This window comes from Salvelinus namaycush, chromosome 7, assembly GCF_016432855.1.
Source record: "Salvelinus namaycush isolate Seneca chromosome 7, SaNama_1.0, whole genome shotgun sequence".
In the NCBI taxonomy this organism is placed as follows: domain Eukaryota; kingdom Metazoa; phylum Chordata; class Actinopteri; order Salmoniformes; family Salmonidae; genus Salvelinus; species Salvelinus namaycush.
In genome coordinates, this window is record NC_052313.1 from 49,616,419 (window position 1) to 49,638,797 (window position 22,379).

General features: G+C 40.9%; 1 long non-coding RNA gene, 1 pseudogene and 1 gene segment (V, D, J or C); 1 reads left to right on the top strand and 2 right to left on the bottom strand.

Moving 5' to 3' along the window:
- Positions 1 to 1,289: 1,289 nt before the first annotated feature.
- LOC120051368 lies at positions 1,290 to 10,062 on the bottom strand. The gene is made up of 3 exons (XR_005477257.1): positions 9,952 to 10,062; positions 9,785 to 9,857; positions 1,290 to 1,495 (listed from the first exon to the last, which is right to left on the bottom strand). It is a non-coding gene; the product is annotated as an uncharacterized LOC120051368 (long non-coding RNA).
- A 397-nt stretch (positions 10,063 to 10,459) lies between these two features.
- On the bottom strand, positions 10,460 to 20,065 carry LOC120050803 (annotated as a pseudogene).
- Positions 20,066 to 21,808: 1,743 nt separating this feature from the next.
- Positions 21,809 to 22,379, top strand: LOC120050804. The segment is given in 2 exon segments: positions 21,809 to 21,882; positions 22,045 to 22,379. Coding segments are annotated over 2 exon segments (387 nt in total).

Sequence of the window (22,379 nt, forward strand, 5' to 3'; positions counted from 1 at the left end):
TGATCTTTTTTCCCTTCTGGCGTGCTCCCCCCACTGCGGCTCCAGTGGGACTGGCCGGAGTCACTCCAGACCCTTTCAGGACTTCAGCCAGGGTCCGTGCCAGACGATCAATCACTGTGGTGTTGGGAGAGACAGGGGGTGGGGCTGCAGGTTGTAGTGGTCTTGCATCCAGCGGATCAGCAGGAGGCGGCTGAGGAGGAGGGAGGTCCGGCAACACTGGGTAGAGAGTTTGAGGAGTACAGTAGGGAGGGGGACAATCTCTGTCATCATCATCCTTCCTATTCCTTCTCACTGTTTCATCTTTCCCCTTCTTTTGTCCTTCCTCAGTCTGAACTACCATATTCTGACTGAGTTTTCCCCGAAATGGGTCCTGTCTCTTCATTCGTTTGTCAGCTTCCCTTTCCCATTTTCTGAATTTCACCCAGTCAATTTGATCCTTTTTCCCTAGTTTACCTTCCTTCTCTACCAATCTCTGTCTTATCTCGTCTAACAGCGTCACACTTAGTGTCCCTGTCAAAGGAAAACCACCCTCTCTATGCCATAGAAGTACCTGTTCCAGAATATCCCTACCCCATTTATCTACCATAACCTTCAAGGCTCCAGTAGGAGGGTCCGGAATGCCTGGTTCATTGCTCCCGCGCGCACCCATGGCTCCTTAGTCACACACACACAGGGAGAGAAAAACAGTTATAACAGAAATTCCTTAAGTACTCACAGAACTTTAATGATCACCCACACAGGATGGTCAGATGCTCACACAGAACTGGTCAGATGTCCACACAGAACATCAGAACATAATTGAAAGGTTACTCACACAGAGTCAACCTACCGCGCCCACACAGAACGCTCCTACAAAACAAAACACTCACAGAGTAACCCAGGGCATACCTGGCTAGCACATTTAAAATAATTGGAATTCACCACTTCTGAGGGTCACTTAGACAGTCACAGACACTTTCAGAATGAGGTCCTTCTTCCAATAGGGCTTCACCAAGTACCGTGTTTCACACAGAACACAGTCACCCTGGCCCCTCACCCCCACAGACCGCACCAATCCCCACTGTGATCAATTCAGTGTCAGGACGGCTCTAGTCGCCCGCAACCGACCAATAGCAGAGTATCTTTGAGTCCACAAACTCTCAGATTACTCTCCTCTGACTCGGCCCTGCTTACGCCTCCAAGGTGCCCCCTCACACAGGAACACACTCAGAGCCCACGTAACAGAGGCTTTTGTTAAAAAACTCAACTTAAAGTGTGGTTTGCTCTCCTCACCTTTTTTTAAATTTTTATTTTTTACTATGTTCGGGATGTGGTATCCACTCGGCTCGCTTCCTCTCAGATTTTAGGTTGGTCCAACTGCTCCGTTCCCGAAGTGTGGTCTCCCTGAGATCCCAAGTTTGAGGGATCCCTTGTGCACGATTTACCAGGTCGTCAGGAGCGGTCATCGAGTGAAGATTCACATCTCATCCTCGTCGCCAAATGTCGTGGCAATTTCCTGTATTACCAAATGATGAGAGAGTAAACCACACCAGTCAGAGTTATACTTAAACTTCACATTTAATAATCATTAAGCTTTTGCAATAGCATTTGACTTTCAACATTTCAGTATGTCTAATGAAAAGTTGAGTGCCTAACATAATGGCAACTGGGATCTTTTATAGCAAAGATCCACCCCCTAGTCGACATGACAAACCAGATATTAGGAACTGCTTCACAAAGAAAGACTTTTACTTTAGAGAGGAGTATCCCAAACAGAGACAGCATTCGCTATAAATTATCGTTCAGTTTGATCTCCCAAGACAAGGTTTAAATCTCATGCTTGATACTTCACTGTCTATGAAAACATTACCTCATCCAATGGCATATATCAATTGTCAATCCTAGATACTCCCAAACCTGGACAAACTCAAAATCAGATAGTGAGCCTCTTAGGTCAAATACTAGGTCAAGATAAGGGCAACCTCAGAGGGGAAATACAATGGTTCCAGACACAGCCATACTCTTTCCCCCAATGAGAAAAGTAGGGAGTGACTGGCATACAGACATTGTATGAGATAGTGACAATGGTTCCCCATTAATAACACCATCCCTTCCCATGGTTTAGGAATAGTTACATTGCCATATGAAGACAAGCCTGACCTCTCCCCTCTCTGCGCCCCAATGTGACTAAGCCCTAGCTGAGAAGTGATAACTGCAACTACCAACCCGAAAGACAAAGGGAAAGGTTTTAATGTCAAGTATCTCACAAGCATATGATGAAAATAAAACATCTTATCTATGTTACCCAACTCATTCTGATTCATCCCCAACATATTCCACCCAAAAATTCAACATGCCATGAAAAGGCACGTGGACGAAGCCCAAAACAAACATATACAAAAACACAGGGATGTAACCCAAACAGAAGAGCGAGTTTAAACCTTTTATAAATACACAGGATGAGACCCGTAATAACGAGTGCACAATACAAGCAGCATGAAAGCCAAAACAACAAAACACATGTACTCACAAGACCAAAGGACATGGGGACAATAACCCACAAGACAATGGTGAACAGAGGGCACATATATACAATTACTAATCAGGGGAATTGGAATCAGGTGTGTGTAATGAGACAGTTCAGTGATGCCTAGAGGCCGGTGACGTAGACCTCCGGAGCTGCTGCACAGAATGAGCAGCAGTACCGGGGGAATCCGTGACAGTCTCCTTCTCCCCCAAATTAACTTCTTTATGACAGAGTCAAGTTTAGACCAATAGTCTCTAGAAGGAAGCAGTGGTAACATGGAACTCATAAAATTGATACGAGGGAGGACATTCATTTTAATCATTGAGATTCTAGCATGCAAAGAAGTGGCCATAGCAGACCATCTTTTTATGGCTTTTTTGATATTCTCAATGGTTTCTAAGTAGTTCTTCCTGAATGTAGTGTCAATAGATTGGGATATGGTAATGCCTAAGTAGGTGGTTTGTTTCTTCCCTGGAATCATGGGTGGTAGTTGAACACTTCCCATAGCTGAGTTAAGAGGTAGTAGAGCTGATTTAGACCAGTTGATCTTGTAAACAGACCATGTTTAATGTTTAATGGTGTGAAAATAGACATTATTGGCTGGAGGGATTTTTGAGCACGTTTACGTATGTCATCTGAAAACAGAGAAATTGCTTGTTCAGTTTATTTGGTTTTTATGTGTGAGGATGCAGCATTTTGACGTATGCTTTGTGGCAGCGGTTCAAGAGAGAGAGCAAATAGCAAAGGGGATGCGGGACAACCTTGTTCACATCCTGTTTGTATGATAAATGGATTAGAATGGGTGGTTCCAGTAGATAAACATCCTGGTTGTATGATAAATGGATTAGAATGGGTAGTGCCTGTAGATATACATCCTGGTTGTATGATAAATGGATTAGAATGGGTAGTGCCAGTAGATATACATCCTGGTTGTTTGGTAAATGGATTAGAATGGGTAGTGCCTGTAGATATACATCCTGGTTGTATGATAAATGGATTAGAATGGGTAGTGCCTGTAGATATACATCCTGGTTGTAAGGTAGATGGATTAGAATGGGTAGTGCCAGTAGATATACATCCTGGTTGTTTGGTAAATGGATTAGAATGGGTAGTACCAGTAGATATACATCCTGGTTGTATGATAAATGGATTAGAATGGGTAGTGCCAGTAGATATACATCCTGGCTGTATGGTAAATGGATTAGAATGGGTAGTCCCAGTAGATATACATCCTGGTTGTAAGGTAAATGGATTAGAATGGGTAGTACCAGTAGATATACATCCTGGTTGTATGATAAATGGATTAGAATGGGTAGTACCAGTATATATACATCCTGGTTGTATGATAAATAGATTAGAATGGGTAGTGCCTGTAGATATACATCCTGGTTGTATGATACATGGATTAGAATGGGTAGTGCCTGTAGATATACATCCTGGTTGTATGATAAATGGATTAGAATGGGTAGTGCCAGTAGATATACATCCTGGCTGTATGGTAAATGGATTAGAATGGGTAGTCCCAGTAGATATACATCCTGGTTGTAAGGTAAATGGATTAGAATGGGTAGTGCCTGTAGATATACATCCTGGTTGTATGATAAATGGATTAGAATGGGTAGTGCCAGTAGATATACATCCTGGTTGTATGGTAAATGGATTAGAATGGGCAGTGCCAGTAGATATACATCCTTGTTGTATGATAAATGGATTAGAATGGGTAGTGCCTGTAGATATACATCCTGGTTGTATGATAAATGGATTAGAATGGGTAGTGCCTGTAGATATACATCCTGGTTGTATGGTAAATGGATTAGAATGGGTAGTGCCAGTAGATATACATCCTGGTTGTATGATAAATGGATTAGAATGGGTAGTGCCTGTAGATATACATCCTGGTTGTATGGTAAATGGATTAGAATGGGTAGTGCCAGTAGATATACATCCTGGTTGTATGATAAATGGATTAGAATGGGTAGTGCCAGTAGATATACATCCTGGTTGTATGGTAAATGGATTAGAATGGGTAGTGTCTGTAGATATACATCCTGGTTGTATGATAAATAGATTAGAATGGGTAGTGCCAGTAGATATACATCCTGGTTGTATGATAAATGGATTAGAATGGGTAGTGCCAGTAGATATACATCCTGGTTGTATGGTAAATGGATTAGAATGGGTAGTGCCTGTAGATATAACAGAAGAAAGATTCACATATATGGTGCAAATAATTTGTATAAATTTTGCCCCAAAACCAAAATGTTCAAGAACAAGCCATAAATATTCCCACTCTAAGCGGTCAAAGGCTTTCTCTGCATCTAATGATAACTCAGCACACGGGGTATCCAGATTGGAAGCCTCAGCAACCACATGAAACATGCAGTTTATGTTATCAGCTGCCTGACGACCCTTAATAAACCCTGTTTGTTCAGGATGTATGAACTTGTTCATAATGTTCTCTAGGCACATGGCTAGAACTTTGACATACATCTTCATTTCTGTTCAGATTAAACTGATTGGCTGAACATTTTCACAGTTTGTGAGGTCTTTTCCTTTCTTAGGGGTTAGGGAAATAATAGCTGTATTGATGTCTCTGTGGAATTGTCTTTTTTCAATAGCAATATTAAGCGATTCAAGTATAACTGGTCCTAGATCATCCCAAAAGTTGAGAATGAGTTCAGGAGGTTTTCCATCAATACCAGGCCCTTTATCTTTCTTCATATTTAAAAGAGCAGCTTTCAGTTCAGATAAAGTGGTAGGTTCCTCTAATACAACTGTTTCTTCTTTAGAGAGTCTGGGCAACGTAAGGTTCTCCAGGAACTGCCGACAAGCAGAAGTATCAAAGCTGTATGAGGAACTGAATGAATCTGAATAATATGCTCTAAAAGTTGTATTTATTTCTGTAGGATCAGATAACAGTCTGATCAACTCTATTGATGATCTTGTTTCAGCATGTTTAAACTGCAGTGCCAGTAAGTGGCTAGGCTTCTCGCTTGAAAATTGTATTTTTGTCGCACCTATCTAGATATGAACCTGACACTGTTTGACTAATATCTCTTTATTTTCTGTCTGAACCATAGACTTAGATAGAACACATCATTATTGTATCTGCCCCATTATGGTGTCTGTGAGAGCACAGGCAGTGCCATTGAGGCCATCTCCATTTTTAAGTATTCCATTTTCTTCTTCTACTACTTTTACTGGTAAACCAACTGACAGGGTGCAAACTGTCATCTCGACTGTGTTGTTTGAACAGCTATAGAGCCAAGGTTGGCGATTTACTGCCACCTGCTGTAATGTAATGTTTCATCATGAGTATAATTCATTGGCTGATCCCTCCTGATGACTTGGATGGAATTATGTGATCATTCCTTAACCCATAGGAAGTACCACTCAGTTGACTACTTCAAAATGATGGAATACTTCAAAAGCAATATCCATGCAAAACAGTTATATCCATCTTAGGCCTCGATCATTCTTTATGGCCTGAACTGAACTTTAGCATGATGCCATTTTAGCAAAAAGGCTAGAATAGCCAATATAGAATAGCAATACACTAGCATGGAATTAATACACTTACATGTAACCAAATGCTATGGTCAATTACAGGTCTTCCCACAGATTTAGGTCAGCTATTTCCTCCATGTTTAAGATTATTGTGTTTATGTCATTGCATGAACAGTTTCATCATCTGTCCTGAGGAAGGGTATTTCCATAGAGCAGGTGATTTGCATTGGCAGCTCATGCTTCAGTGCTCTGAGAGTGTTTATAGCCCTGTGAGTTTCAGACTGCAGGACTGAGATCTGTCCTGACACTTTAAGACTGCAGTGTTATCATTGTTGTGTCCAGTCTGTGGTCTTCTCAGAGCCACAGATGATGAACATGATGAAGATGATATCACTGATTCCACTGCTGATCACAGTGGGGTTCCTGACTCAGGGTGAGAAACTCTCAGCATCTCTCCCTGTGGTCGACTGGTTTTAACAGGTTTTAATGAGCTTGTACATGTTTGGACATCGAAAATGTTTTCAATTCCTTTTATGTGGATTTTGAAGACAACTCAAAGCTAATTTCCCTGTTTCAATTTCAGCGTCATCTGCACAACGTGTCCTGAATCAAGCTGATGAATCGAAGTCTGTTCGTCTGGGAGAGAGTGTGTCTATCAAAGCTGTTGCAAGTTCAACCGGTATTGATGATGACATGAGCTGGTACCTGCAGAAACCTGGACAGGCTCCTAAACTCCTCATCTATACAGTAAAAACCCTTCAGTCTGGAACACCATCTAGATTCAGTGGCAGTAGATCAGGTTCTGAGTACACTCTTACAATCACTGATGTCCAAGCTGAAGATGCAGGAGATTACTATGGTATGGGTTTATATGGTGGACCAGTGTTCACACAGTGATTTAGAGTCATACAAAAACCTCCCTCAGTCAGACTGCACAGAGACTGTACTGTTGCAGCTGGGACCTACTGCAGGTGTTGAGGAGCAACAGACTATGACATGAAACACTGGTTCGCTGAACACACAACTCAGATCCTGGTTATATGACATCACCAAGCATAAATAACCACTATTTTACCACCATACTAAACATCTGTTTAAAACTCAAAAATGATTCTCAAACACACCACATAGTTTAGTCATGATCAAAACCAACAACTATATCCTTTAACCCCCTCCCATGTCTATAACGGTCAGGTAATGTGGTTCTGCTCCTGTCCCCAGATATTCACTGTCCCAAGGGGTTCTACACACTACCCACCCTCACTCACCCCCTACCAACCTTCTAATGTCCATTTTGTTACAGAGCAGTTTAGGCCAATTTTAACAACCACAAGTCCTCAGATGTTCACCCATCCTTAACACGACACCAGAGCTAAACCAGAGGAGGTTGGCCAGTGGACGTCAGACAGACTGGTAGAGGTCAAAGATCAAAGTCTGAGGTCCGATGTAAGTCACAGGTCATTTCATACGTCAGTTTACTAGTATTGTGGTGTGGTGTGGAAAGGGTTGGGCACCGGAAGTCAGCCAGAGTGGTTGAGTTCAAAGGTCCGAAGGTCAGAGGCAGTGACATATCACAGTTTGGCAGGCCCTCGTCGAGAGGGGGTGGAGCTACCTTCCTACAATTCGACATATTTTGCCATGGGGCAAAGAGAAAAATGTGCAGTTTTATTGGTTTTCTCATGCTATTCTACACATTGTGCCATGAGGAAGAGAGCAAATGTTGCTGTTTTAAAGCTAATTTAAAGCCAATTCTACACATACAGTGCCACACAAAAGTATTCAGACCCCTTGGATTTGCTCCTGTCAGTCGTTCTGGATCAGAGCATCTGCTAAATGACTAAAATGTAAATGTATGTATAGGGATAGAGGAAGGGTTAATCATGAAAAATGATGTCAACCCCTATTACTTCACACAGCGTGAGTCCATGTATCTTTATTATGTGATTTGTTAAGCCACATTTTACTCCTGAACTAATTTAGGCTTTCCTAAACGAAGGGGCTGTATAGTTATGCATCAATTATATTTTAGTGCAGGGCACTGTATTGCCATGTGGCAGAGAGAAATATGTGCAGTTTTATAGGTCATTTCCTGCTATTCTACACATTTTGCAATAAGGCTGGAATAATGTTTAATTTATTAAATCTAGTTTCCTGCAATCCTACACATATTTCCATGGGGCAGAGAAAAACATTTGCAGTTTCTAAAGATTTTTGCCACGGGTTGTGATGTGTTTATATCCTATCTGAGGAGGGTGGGGTGACCATAGAGCTTGGTTAAAAAATATAATTGTTAAGACAAGAGGATTCTAATATCCCATAACTCCTTGCAATTCATGGGACCAGCGTTGCTAGTTAGCAACGGCGCTAGTAGTTATCAATGGAGCTGGTCGCATGAATTAGTTTATGCTTCCACATGGAATTACTTCATTGTCTTAAACTTCCCATATTCAACCTAACCATAGAGATCCTATTAAATTACTGGAGGGGCTATGTCATTTACCCTCAAAGTTCCACAATGGGATGAAAATGGCAGCCATTGTTGTCAGGGAGAAATCAAAACCATTCTAATTGGAATGAATGATAGTAGAGGCATAATCTGGTTTTAATTATGCAGGAAAATACAAGTAAGGAATGTGATGTATCAGAAATTGTGTAATAGAATTTCTGTCAACCTAAAATATTGTCATATCATCATTAATACAGTTAATTCAGTTTTTATACAAATGTTCTACATAAATAGCCTCTAAAGTATATGTAAACAAGACCATAAATGTTGAATTTGTTGTCTTCTTGGAAAGCTGTGCTATTATATGATACAATATCAGTACCTGTCAAGTCCAATCATCAACTGATTTGAGGCATTGTATTGCTATGAATTGATTGCATTTATAAATGGAACGTGGGTATATTGGCAATTAATGTGAACATAAAAAAAAAAAAACTTTATTTAACTAGGCAAGTCAGTTAAGAACAAATTCTTATGACGACTAAGGAACAATGGGTTAACTGCCTTGTTCAGGGGCAGAACGACAGAGTTTTACCTCGTCAGCTCGGGGATTAATACAGTCATTCCTCTAAAACTGTCTGGCTAGCTAGCTAGTAAACATACAGTGCAGATACATTCAACAAATGTATTATTTTACACAATATCTTAAACACAACTCTGGCAAACCATGATTGACCAACTCCCTGACCAAAATGGCTGACCTTGATCCCTTCATAAGAATGTTCATGTCATAGAGAATGATAGAGGCCTCTAGTGGCCAAAATAACATTTTAGTAGTCAAAGTAGTCAACTGGGTGGTAATTCCTGAATGGCATTGCCCATGCTATCACACACGCTACAATGGCACGAATATCAAGATGAGTCCTCTATCTGTCTGTATGGTGCATGTCCGTTCAAGTGAAACTTCCCAGTCGGAACTCTTAACTGTTGATAACTCTGACAGCAACAACCAATGAAATTCACTTTTTATTACCAGCAGTCAAATTCAGTTAACCATTATGATACTAACATCTGGTGATGTTGATACTGTTCTGTCATTGCACACCTATCTATTTATTTATTTTTTAAAAGCAATAAACAGTTTGCAGGCCCAGTCTGTAATTCTACCAACAGCCTGACCCTGCCACTGTTTGACAAATAACTTTTTATGCTCTGTCTGAACTAATCTTCAGCATGATGACATTTTAAAACAAGAGGGCGCCATCAAGCTGAAAATATCAGAGCCATTTATTTACTGTAGATAATAAGGCTCCAGTAAGCATCACCTGTCTCCATTGGTCTCGTCTTGGATCCCGGACATTAACATCAGAGCAACAGAATTCCAGTGGGAGGTTCATCCTGAAATCAGAAGAAATTTGGGCTCAGCTTGACATAACACCCATTGGACGTAATATAATGTCTGACACATTTTTCTATTTGGTGGTGAACCTACCCTTTAATACAATATTTGGTTGTCCTCCTATAGTTGACCATTAGATTGGAATGACTCACAACAGCAAAATAATAGTAATATAAGTATCTCTCTCTCTGTTCCTTTCTTTCTCCTTCTGTGTCTCTCTCTCTTTTTCTCTCTGTCTCTCTCTCTCCTTCCCTTTCTCTGTTTCACACACCCAGCAGCCTATAGAGTGTTGTTTTGCATAGTTGTTGAGCCTCCCATGTCTATAATAGATGTTCTGCTCCTGTCCCCAGATATTCACTGTCCCAAGGGGTTCTACCCACTACCCACCCTCACTCACCCCTTACCAACCTTCTAATGTTCATTTTGTTACAGAGCAGTTTAGTCTTTAGTTCACAGATATTCACTTCCATTTATTTTAAAATACAAATCAGGGACACCTTGTTTGACATTAATACAAAGTATTTTATTTTCTTAACATCTCCAATCTAAAAGCAAAAGCAATAAAACACACCTACAGATTTAAAGATGCAGAATCCCAGATTGATGACCAGAGCTGAAGCTCTAGATAGATATTTAGAATGATAGAATGACAGATAGGTAGGTGTTCTCTGTGTACAGTGTGTCTACTGGAAGCAGTGGTGTGGCTCCAGTGTGTGAGTGACGGGGGCCTGGTCCTTTAGGGTGGCCTCACAGGTGACTGAACCAGCCTTCCTCCACTGGTCAGTGGGAAGGGTGAGGCTGCTGCTCCAGCTGTAGTGACCGTCCTTCTCCAGGACCTCCAGGCTCTGGCTGCCCTGCAAGGCCCCCCCGACCCCCAGCCTCCAACCCAGCTTCCAGCCCTCCGGGAAGCCCCTGTTGGCCAGTCACACTAGGGCCACATTCCCCTGGTCCTGCTCCTCACTGGAGGGAAGTAGGACGGTCATGGAGGGACGTACCACACCCACTAGGAGAGAAGATGAGGGGGGAAAGGAGAGATGACATGTAAGGGTTAAACTGGACAGGAACCTTGAAGAACTTTCAACAACTTTAATATGAAGAAACAAATATGTTATTTGTATTGTATGAAATAGTCTGTAAAAATGGCAGGTTATCTATAAATATATATTACACACTGTTTTACTTCCCTCCAATAACATCTATGAAGCGTGACCACACACTAGTCAGTGATGTGTTAAAGTACAATACAGAAAGAAAACGTACATGTTTACAATATAACATGTTTAATAATGCTGCTGAACTGTTTCTGTGTATTTAAAGACATCGAACATGTCAACTTATTATTTTCTATTTGCAGATATTTGGTATATTAAGTGTTTGTCCTTGAATGATCATTAGAGTATGTGGAAACGTCGCAAATAATTGGAATCAAATAAATTAAACATTCAAATCTATAACTATTTCTTAATTATGACTTTGTGACTTTATAAATGTTCAACTGAATGTATTATAAAAAGGATAAATCTCTTGTACTTACAGTCAACGATGAGTTTGGTACCGCCACCAAAAGTCCACCACAATGATACAGACTCATTGAACAGCCGTACACAAACCTCCTGCACTTTACACACACCAGTAACTCTCTACACAACACACATTCAACCCTACCAGATTGTCTGTCAAAAATACTATATATACGTAGGTCATAACTTTCAAATGAATTTACTTTGATGTTTTAGGTTTTTCATTTTAGCTGATTTCCCCCCTGACTATAAAATATAAATGTTGGAGAGGTGTAATATCTCTGACAAACTCACTAAGTACAAGAAGGCAGCAATATAGAATAGCAATACAGTATTATTGAATGAAAACACTTATATGTAACTAAATACTATGGTCAAGTCCTTCCAGAGATTTAGGTCAGCTATTTCCTTCCATGTTTAATATTATTATTGTGTTGCAGTAACAGTTTCATCATCTGTCCTGAGGAAGGGTATTTCCATAGAGAAGGTGCTTTGCATTGGCAGCTCATGCTTCAGTGCTCTGGAAGTGTTTATAGCCCTGTGAGTTTCAGACTGCAGGACTGAGAGCTGTCCATCAACACAACAGAAACCACGACAACCATGACTTTGATCACCATCACCATCTTCATCTGGACACTGGTCTGCTGTTGCCTCAAAGGTCTGTTGTTTTATAACTCTTACAATGGAAACATACATATTGTTGAGTACCTTCTATAATGATTGAAATGGCTCTCAATGAATAAATGTCCTTGTATAATATATTATGAAATATAAATGATCTCTTATTTATACTTATTGATCAATTTATATTTTTCCTCTTCAGGATCCAGAGGTCAGGTGACTGTGACTCAGCTATAACGCTTGTCTAATTCCTCCTCCTCACCCACAAACTAACAGTGTAAAACAGCCTACCTATATATGATTCTCAATCAGAGGAAATGAATAACACCTGTCCCTGATTGAGAACCATATAAGGCTAATTAACCAACACACTCCCACATAGAACAAACAACACAGACTGCCCATCCCAACTCACGCCCTGACCAACTAAACACATACAAAACAAGAGAAAACAGGTCAGGAACGTGACATCAGCCTCCTGTAGTGACATTTTCTCCAGGAGACCCCGTCACTCTGACCTGTACAACCAACCCTAAAGTGCACAAATGGAGTAGTGGAAATGAGGGTGCGTGCTGGTATCAACAGAGACCTGGAGAATCTCCCAAACTCCTGATAAAATACGTAAAGACACGGCTAGATGGGATTCCTGCTAGATTCAGTGGCAGTGGGTCTGAGAGTGACTTCACTCTGACCATCAGTGGAGTCCCGGCTGAAGATGCAGCAGTTTACTACTGTCAGAGTTACCACAGTGGAGGTGTGATCACACAGTGATTTAGAGACGTACAAAAACCTCCTGCACAAAATGACACACATCACTGGTCCACTGAACACAAAACTAATGGTCTTGTTATTTGACATCACCAAGTACAACCACTTTACTAACTCAGAAATAATGGTTACAAACTAGTTTCATAACCCTCCTAACCTCCCATGTCTACAAATATCCTCCTTATCAGAAATATACAGGTGAAATAGTCCCATTGAGGATGAATAATCCATATCATGTCAACATAAAATCATGTGTGAAGCAAAAAGGTTGGTGTGCCTCAATGCTTGGTTGACCAACCAGACACACGCAGCTGGCCAACACTTCTGTGTAGCAGTTTTGGGTGTGTAAGTGCATAACTGTAAGTGACAGAGAGAGAGCCCTGTGAAACAGAAACTTAGATTTCCATGTCCCCTCTCCCAGAATAGAACAGTACACTCCCCAGATGTTCCCCCATCCTTACACGACACCAGTGCTAGACCAGAGGAGGTCAAAGATCAAAGTCAGAGGTTAGATGTCAGTCACAGGTCATTTTATAGGTCACTGCACTGATCTTGTGTGGTGTGCACAGGAAGAGGTTGGACACAGGTCATCAGCCAGACTGGTAAAGGTCAAAGATTAAAAAGGTCAGAGGTCAGTTCCCCAGGGAAGAGAGTCAGTCCAACCCCAACATGCCACCAGACTGCCTGTCACTTTATTTTAGTCAGGTTCTTGTTTTCTTGCCAAAGATAATAGTTGACAAGAGCACAATTGTCTAAGGTCAGATTTTACATCCCTAGTGCCCACTAGAATGGCATGAGGAAGTATTAGATAACTAGTGATGTACATCTGAAGATACATCAGGAATTCATCAGGAATCTTCATTGAGCCAGATTCGTCATGCATTTACAGGGAATCAGCGCTGAGACAGATTCATCATGAATTCAACAGGAACCAACACTGAGCCAGAATCATCATAAATTCATCATGATTCAACACTGAGCCAGATGGAAGTCCTTCATCACAGTCTAGAATACCTCCAGGGTCACTGACAGGTCAGCCAGTGGCAAAGGTCAACACTTCCAAAGTCACATGCTCAGACACATACACACAACCTCCTAATGCCTCCACCAGTACCTGTCCTGTACCACACTGGGGCATCTCCCAGACCTAATCCTGAGTAAACTAGACTGGACATTAGAGGATAACATTAACCTCCGGGTGATATGTCTGACCTAGCAAGGTCATAGGTCAGATATTTAAAAGGTTGCACCTTGCCTCTAAGCCAGTAAGATTAGAGCAGTACAGCACTTTATCATTCCTTATTACTGGAGTCTGAAGCGATGTATTTTCTCTGTATCCCAGTTTTCTACACCATCAGCTAGGAGATCTGTCACAACGTCATTTTCATTCAACAAAGCCTCATAGTGGTTATGAACTTGGGCAAACATTATTGTAGTGGCACCATGTTGAACTTGTTGATTTTCAACTGTGTAGCCTACACAAACACAAATCAAACCAAAATGTTATGATCAAATAAACAAGCAATAAAACGTTTTTTTAAATTGTTTGGTTAAAGTTTGTTGTATTGTCCATGCGTGCCTACAAGCTGCTAGGTGTATATGGTTCCAGGTCAAGAGAAGCGAAAGAGCGAGTGGGAGGAGTTTATTGAGGTACAACCAATCAGAAAACTATTTTGTTGACACCTAGTTGAAGCAACAGATGATGACATTCACTTTTTATTACCAGCAGTCAAATTCAGTTAACCATTATGATACTAATATCTGGTGATGTTGATACTGTTCTGTCATTGCACACCTATCTAGATATGAATGTCAAAAAGTGATAAAACAGCTTGCAGACTCAGTCTGTAGTTCCACCAACAGCTGAACCTGATACTGTTTGACTAATAACTCTTTATTTTCTGTCTGAACCATAGACTTAGATAGACCACATCATTATTGTATCTGTCCCGTTATGGTGTCTGTGAGAGCACAGGCAGTGCCATTGAGGCCATCTCCATTTTGAAGTAGTCCATTTTCTTCTTCTACTACTTTTACTGGTAAACAAACTGAAAGAGTGCATACTGCCTCCTAGACTGGGTTGCTTGAACAGGTATAAAGCCAATTTAGTTTCCTTATATGAACTGTAACTCAGTAAAATCATTGAAATTGCTGCATGTTGCGTTTATATTTTAGATTAGTATAGAATTGTCAACGACTCCAGTCACCCAAGTCATAGACTGTTCTCTTTGCTACCGCACGGCAATCGGTACCGGAGAGTCAAGTCTAGGTCCAAAAGGTTCCTTAACACCTTCTACGCACAAGCCATAAGACTGCTGAACAATTAATCAAATGGCCACCTGGACTATTTGCGTTGACCCCTCCCCCCTTAGTTTTATACACTGCTGCTACTTACAGTTTATTATCTATGCATAGTCACTTTACCCCTACCTACATGTACAAATTACCTCGACTAACCTGTACCCCCGCACACTGACTCAGTACTGAATATATCCTCATTATTGTTATTTTATTGTAATCATTATTGTTTTATTTTATTTATTTTTTTAACTCCATTTTATTAAAATTGCATTATTGGTTAGGGGCTTGTAAGTAAGCATGTCCCGGTAAGGTCTACCTACACCTGTTGCATTCGGCGCATGTGCCAATTAACATTTGATTTTATTTTATTTGAAAGCAATACCCTAGTATTGAATGAAAACACTTACATGTAACTAAATACTATGGTCAAGTCCTTCCACAGATTTAGGTCAGCTATTTCCTTCCATGTTTAATATTATTATTGTGTTGCATGAACAGTTTCATCATCTGTCCTGAGGTAGGGTATTTCCATAGAGCAGGTGATTTGCATTGGCAGCTCATGCTTCAGTTCTCTGGAAGTGTTTATAGCTCTGCGAGTTTCAGACTGCAGGACTGAGATCTGTCCTGACACTTTAAGACTGCAGTGTTATCAGCATTGGGTACAGTCTGTTCAGTCTTCTGAGCCACAAATGATGATGATACCACTGATTCCCCTGCTGATCACTCTGGGGTTCCTGACTCAGGGTGAGAAAGTCTGCTCTCTGACCTTTCTGAACTGCCATCTTCAGAGAGCATCTGTTAAGAAAGAGAGACGTTTTGAGAACAGGAGTTTGAGAAGCCTCTATGATACTGCTTGTACATGGTGCGAGAAAACAGTTATTTTATTTACGATTATTATGACTTATTCTCCACCTCTCATTTCCAGAATCATCTGGGGCTGGAGTTGTGACTCAGTCTCCTACTGCCAAGTCTGTTAGTCTGGGAGAGACTGTGTATCTGAGCTGCACAGCCAGTAAAGGGGTGGATGATGACCTGAGCTGGTACCTGCAGAAACCTGGACAGTCCCCTCAACTCCTCTTCTATAAAATAAGTCAACGTCAGTCTGAAACTCCTGGTCATTTCAGTAGCAGTGGATCTGAACCATATTTTACTCTGACCATCAGTGAAGTCCAGGCTGAAGATGTAGGAGATTACTACTGCATGGGTGTGTACACTGATGGGAGCACACAGTGATTTAGAGTCATACAAAAACCTCCCTCAGTCAGACTGCACAAAGACTGTACTGCTGCAGCTGGGACCTACTACAGATGTTGAGGAACAACAGACTATGACAAGAAACACTGGTTCACTGAACACAGACTTAAGATCCTCACACAGCGTTAGACATTCCCACAGCAGGACAATGTTACTCTGGTTACTCATGACAGGACCATAGTTCACCCAACCACCTCCTCTACACAACCATAATCATTCCTTCACCTCCATATAGAAAACCACTTTACTACCAGACCATTGACCTCCAGCTCTGGAATTTTCAGATAGAAATGAATTGTGTAGAACAGACATCATTATCTGTCAAGTGAATCATGGAGTGTTAAAGTTTTTCATCTTTTAAATGTTTCACCTCACTGAATGCAGGCTTGATTTGCATGGTCAGGATGGGATGGTTTTGCTTCTCCCCAGTTCTGGGGACAGAACTTCTCTATTCTGGGAGTCGGACGGTCTGTCCGTCCGTCCATCGCCTCTCCCGAGTCCGTACGACAGAGTTCAACACCGTTCAAATTGACACAAACGCAGGACAATGCAACATTCATGAGAAGTTGAATGGATTAGAAAAAGCTATAAAGGACAGTCCAAATCCACTGGACTCCCCAATTACTGACCAGGAGCTCTATAAGAAACTTCAGGCCCTCAAATTGATGGCATCCTAAATGAGATGCTCAAACTCACTAGTGTAAAATGTCTAAACGTCCTTTAATAAGCACAATGTCTTGAGTAAAAGCCAAATTTGATTTATACCAAAACATCACACGAACGATCACATTTACACCCTACACACCCTGATAGATAAACATGTCCACCAAAATAATACCAACATGTACGCTTGCTTTATCGACTTCCAAAAAGCATTTGATTCTATTTGGCATACAGGACTGTTCTACAAAGTTATTGAAAGTGGTATATGGGTAAAACATATGACATAATTAAATCAATGTATACTAGCAATACGTGCATCATTAAAATTGGCAAGAAAATAACAGAATTGTTTAACCAGGGGCGGGGCCTTCGCCAGGGTTGCAATCTGAGCCCTGCACACTTCAATATTTATATTAACGAATTGGCCACAATTTTAGAAAAATCCTCAGCCCCTGGTGTTAGTCTCCACAATTCAGAGGTTAAATGCCTACTCTTTGCAGATGACCTATGCCTGCTGTCACCCACAGCACATGGCCTACAGCAGAGCCTGGACCTACTAGAGCAGTACTACCAGACCTGGGCCCTGGCAGTAAAAATAATGATTTTCTAGAGAAGATCCAGATCTCAGGGAATTAGACCAAAGTTCTCAATTGGTACAAAATATATAGAGTACTGCACACACTACTGTACAATTACTTAGGTTTAAAAATAAGCTCAACTGGACACCTTAATGATGCAGTGAATGAACTGAGAGAGAAAGCACGCAGGGCATTCTACACCATTAAAAAACAAATTGAAATACCATTAAAAATTTGGCTAAAACTAATTGAATGTGTCATTGAACCAATTGCAATTTATGGCAGCGAGGTGTGGGGTCCACTTAAAAAACAAGATTTCACCAAATGGGACAAACACCCCATTAAAACCCTGCATGCAGAGTTCTGTAAGATTCTCCTACATGTCCAGAGGAAAACTACAAACAATGCATGCAGGGAAGAATTAGGCCAATATCCACTAATAATAAAAACTCAAAAAAGAGCAATTCAGTTTTGGAAACATCTAAAATACAGTGACCCCCTCTCATATCATTACCAAGCCCTGCAATGCCAAGAGCTGAGCAAAGAAAAGATTCCCCTCATCCAGCTGGTCCTGGGGCTGAGTTCACAAACCTGTTCTACTAACACACTGAAGCCTCAGGACCAGAACATCCAATCAATAAGAATAAAACAAATTACAACACAGTCAAAACAAAACTATATTGCTTATTGTGAAACAAAAGTACAAGCACAAAGTAAAATGCAGTGCTATCTTGCCCTAAATCGACAGTACACCGTGGCTAACTATTTGACCATGGTTACTGATCAAACCTTAGAAAAACCTTGACAAAGTACAGGCTCAGTGAGCACAGCCTTGTCATTGAGAAAGGTAGACACAGGAAAACCTTGATCCCTGTAGAGGAAAGGCTGTGCAACCACTGCACAATAGCAGAACCTGAGACAGAGCTGCATTTCCTGACAAAATGTCAAAAATGTAAAACAATTAGAGAGTGTCATTTTCCCAAATTTGAAACCCTTATTCAATGTTTCAAAGACCTCTCTGATGAGGATAAGCTCTCCGCCATGTTGGGGGAGGATGTAGAGAGCTGTGGGTTGGCAGAGCACTATATTGCTGCCTGCCATAAGATGAGGGACAGTGTCTGACAGACCAATCAACCTGCAATCTCCTCTACTGTATGCTTATTGTTATTGTTCAATGCATGGTTCTTTTGACCCTTGGTTATTGTTGTTACAGTTGTCCTGTTGACAATTTGAATTCTTATTATTTTCATATTGTAAATATCCAAAGTAAGCTTTGGCAATATGTACATTGTTACGTCATAGAGAGAGAGAGAGAGAGAGGAGAGAGAATGATACAGCAGAACACACATACAACAACATTCAGTACAAGACAGATGACATGTCTTACTCTCATTTAGAGGAGGAATATAATTATGATAAATACTATGATCTAGCTGTAGTTACATTTCGATTTGTTGTCACAGTAAATACATGAGTCAACTAATCCATCATGTTATTTTCAAATCCAACTTTATTAGAACTGAGACAGACAGCAACATCACAGTAACAGTCTGAGTACAGAACACATAGAAGTCTCCTGTACTCTATACAATACACATTACTACCCAGACTGTGGTCTCCCCAGCAGTACTAGAGTTTACTCAGTACACTACTCTAACACTCTAACACACTACTACTGCTCCAACCAGGCCCCAGACCAGAGCCTCGTCTACTCCTGCTTCCCCAGACAGAGCTTCTGTTGTGGGCCTCCTCTACTAGGCCCTAGACCAGACACTGGCTCCTGCGAAGAGGGGAGGCCTGGGTGTGTTGGAAGTGGGAGACCCTGCAGGTGTAGAGCTCTCCCTGCTCCCAGCCTGCCTTGCTCAGGGTCAGGGTGCTGCTGCGTCTGTAAAGGCCTTCCTTCTCTTCTTCTGGACTGGTCACAACCCCCTGGCTCACCTCCAGCCCGTCCACCTCCCAGCTCACCAGCGCCCCCTGAGGGGAGTAGTCAGTCAGCAGGCAGGCCAGTGAGGCAGAGCCCCCAGAGAGCTGCTCAGATGAGGGGGGGAGCAGAGACACTGTGGGACTGACAGTAGGACCAGCTGGAGAGGAGAGAACGTTTTAAAGTTACATTCCAGAGGAGAGAGAAATAGAGTGTTCAATAAAATACATAACTTATTTAGGTTCACAGAGAACACAACACCTCACAACTCAACAACAATTACATAAATGCACAATAAAGTAAATCACTGTTGCTGATTTTTTATTTAGCCATGTATTTTCACAGACTGTGAAATATCTTTGCTGTAAAAGGGACAAGGACCCCATTCATCAAGTGATCTTATCGCCCAATATCACTACTAAATGCAGATATTAAGTAACTTTATACTCTGCTGTTCAAACAACAACAAAACAGCCAACCCCACCAGTGTTTTTGGTAAACAGCTGAGGGATGGAACTGGAGAACTGTAACCTCTCTCAAATTCATAGACAGAGCTATGGATGCAAGGACTGACCATCCATAAACTACAAATTATAATTTCAACCATGTTTTGAGGCTATGTAGTGTTTGTTTAAAATTACATTGTTCACAAACAATTTAGAAAACATGATTCTATTTTACTTTCTGATAAGAGCATGGCAGTTGAACTAAGCTCATGAGGCAAGTAAAATCAATGGGTATATATAATTCATTTAAAAGGCCCAAAATGTATGTAGCAATCGCAGATTGCCCATTTAAAGTCGGTCCAGTTTACAATAATATCAGACAATAAAAGGGACCAGAACATTTTCTGTTATACAAAAAACATTCTCTGTGTAATTCACGTGTCATAACAGTGAACTTAACCTGATTAAAGCTCTTTAAATAAAAAATGTGTTTCTTTTATATAAGTTGTTCAAAGACAGGTTGCTTGGCTGCACAACTGAAAGTCTCCCACAGAAGGTAGCTAACATTTTGCATTCTAAACCCTCCATTCTAAAATAAATACTAATATTGGGGTTTCCTTTATAAAGTTTGAGTCTTAAAATGTCTGGTGTTCAGTATTTCTATTTTCTGTTGTGTTTTGTAAGTAGTAAAGGAAAAAACACTTACTTTTCAGCAGCAGTTTGGTCCCTCCACCGAACGTGTACCACAGTGATACAGTCTAGTTAAGACACCGTACAAAAACCTCCTTCACACAAGAGTGAGCTCACCCTGCACTAACAGAACCACTCATATAGCTCCACACAGCTTTTTACAACTGTACTATACTCATAAAGCATTACACATCCTAACATACAATTACACTATCAGTATTTGACACCCTTAATATAGGAAATATTATAGCAAGTAATATTCATTTTAAATTATTACATTTGCATTACATTTGAGTCATTTAGCAGACACTCTTATCCAGAGCATGTACGTGCATTCATCTTAAGATAGCTAGGTGGGACAACCACAATAATTAAGAACTTTATGTACCTATATAGCATACTCTGATTAATGAAGTCTCTGATTTGAGTCTCTTTAAAGTCTCTTCACCCAAACTCACTGCAAAATGTTTTTTCATCCAATGATGTCATATGTTATCATATTGCATATGGGCAGAGTGAAACATTGTAATTTACAACAAATATCAATATTGACAATTGAGCTATTTTACTGTCAACAAACGAAATATAAAGCAATTCACATGATTATTATTTGCAGTTTATTATTCTGTCCTGAGGTAGGGTAAACTCAGCAAAAAAAAAAATATCCTCTCACTGTCAAATGCGTTTATTTTCAGCAAAATTAACGTGTAAATATTTGTATGAACATAACAAGATTCAACAACTGAGACAAAAACTGAACAAGTTCCACAGACGTGATTAACAGAAATATAATAATGTGTCCCTGAACAAATCGGGGGTCAAAATCAAAAGTAACAGTCAGTATCTGGTGTGGCCACCAGCTGCATTAAGTACTGCAGTGCATCTCCTCCTCATGGACTGCACCAGATTTGCCAGTTCTTGCTGTGAGATGTTACCCCACTCTTCCACCAAGGCACCTGCAAGTTCCAGGACATTTCTGGGGGGAATGGCCCAAGCCATCACCCTCCGATCCAACAGGTCCCATTGAGATCCGGGCTCTTCGCTGGCCATGAAAAAGGGATGTTTCTTTTTTTGCTGAGTTCATTTCCATAGAGAAGGTGCTTTGCATTGGCAGCTCATGCTTCAGTGCTCTGGGAGTGTTTATAGCCCTGTGAGTTTCAGACTGCAGGACTGAGATCTGTCCTTCAACAAAACAGAAACCACGACAACCATGACTCTGATCACCATCTTCATCTGGACACTGGTCTGCTGCTGCCTCAAAGGTCTGTTGTTTTTTAACTCTTACAATGGAAACATACATATTGTTGAGTGCCTTGTATAATCATTGAAATGGATTTCAAATAATAAATGTCCCTGCATAAAATATTATCAAATATAAATTCTCTTATTTATACTCGTTGATCAATTAATATTTTCCTCTTCAGGATCCAGAGGTCAGGTGACTGTGACTCAGCCTCCTGTAGTGACATTTTCTCCAGGAGACCCCGTCACTCTGACCTGTACAACCAACCCTAAAGTGTACAAATGGGATGGTGGAGAGGAGGGTGCATTCTGGTATCTACAGAGACCTGGAGAAGCTCCTAAACTCCTGATAAGATATGTAAAGACACTGCTAGATGGGATTCCTGCTAGATTCAGTGGCAGTGGGTCTGAGAGGGACTTCACTCTGACCATCAGTGGAGTCCAGGCTGAAGATGCAGCAGTTTACTACTGTAAGAGTTTCCACTATCCCAATAGTAAACGTGTGTTCACACAGTGA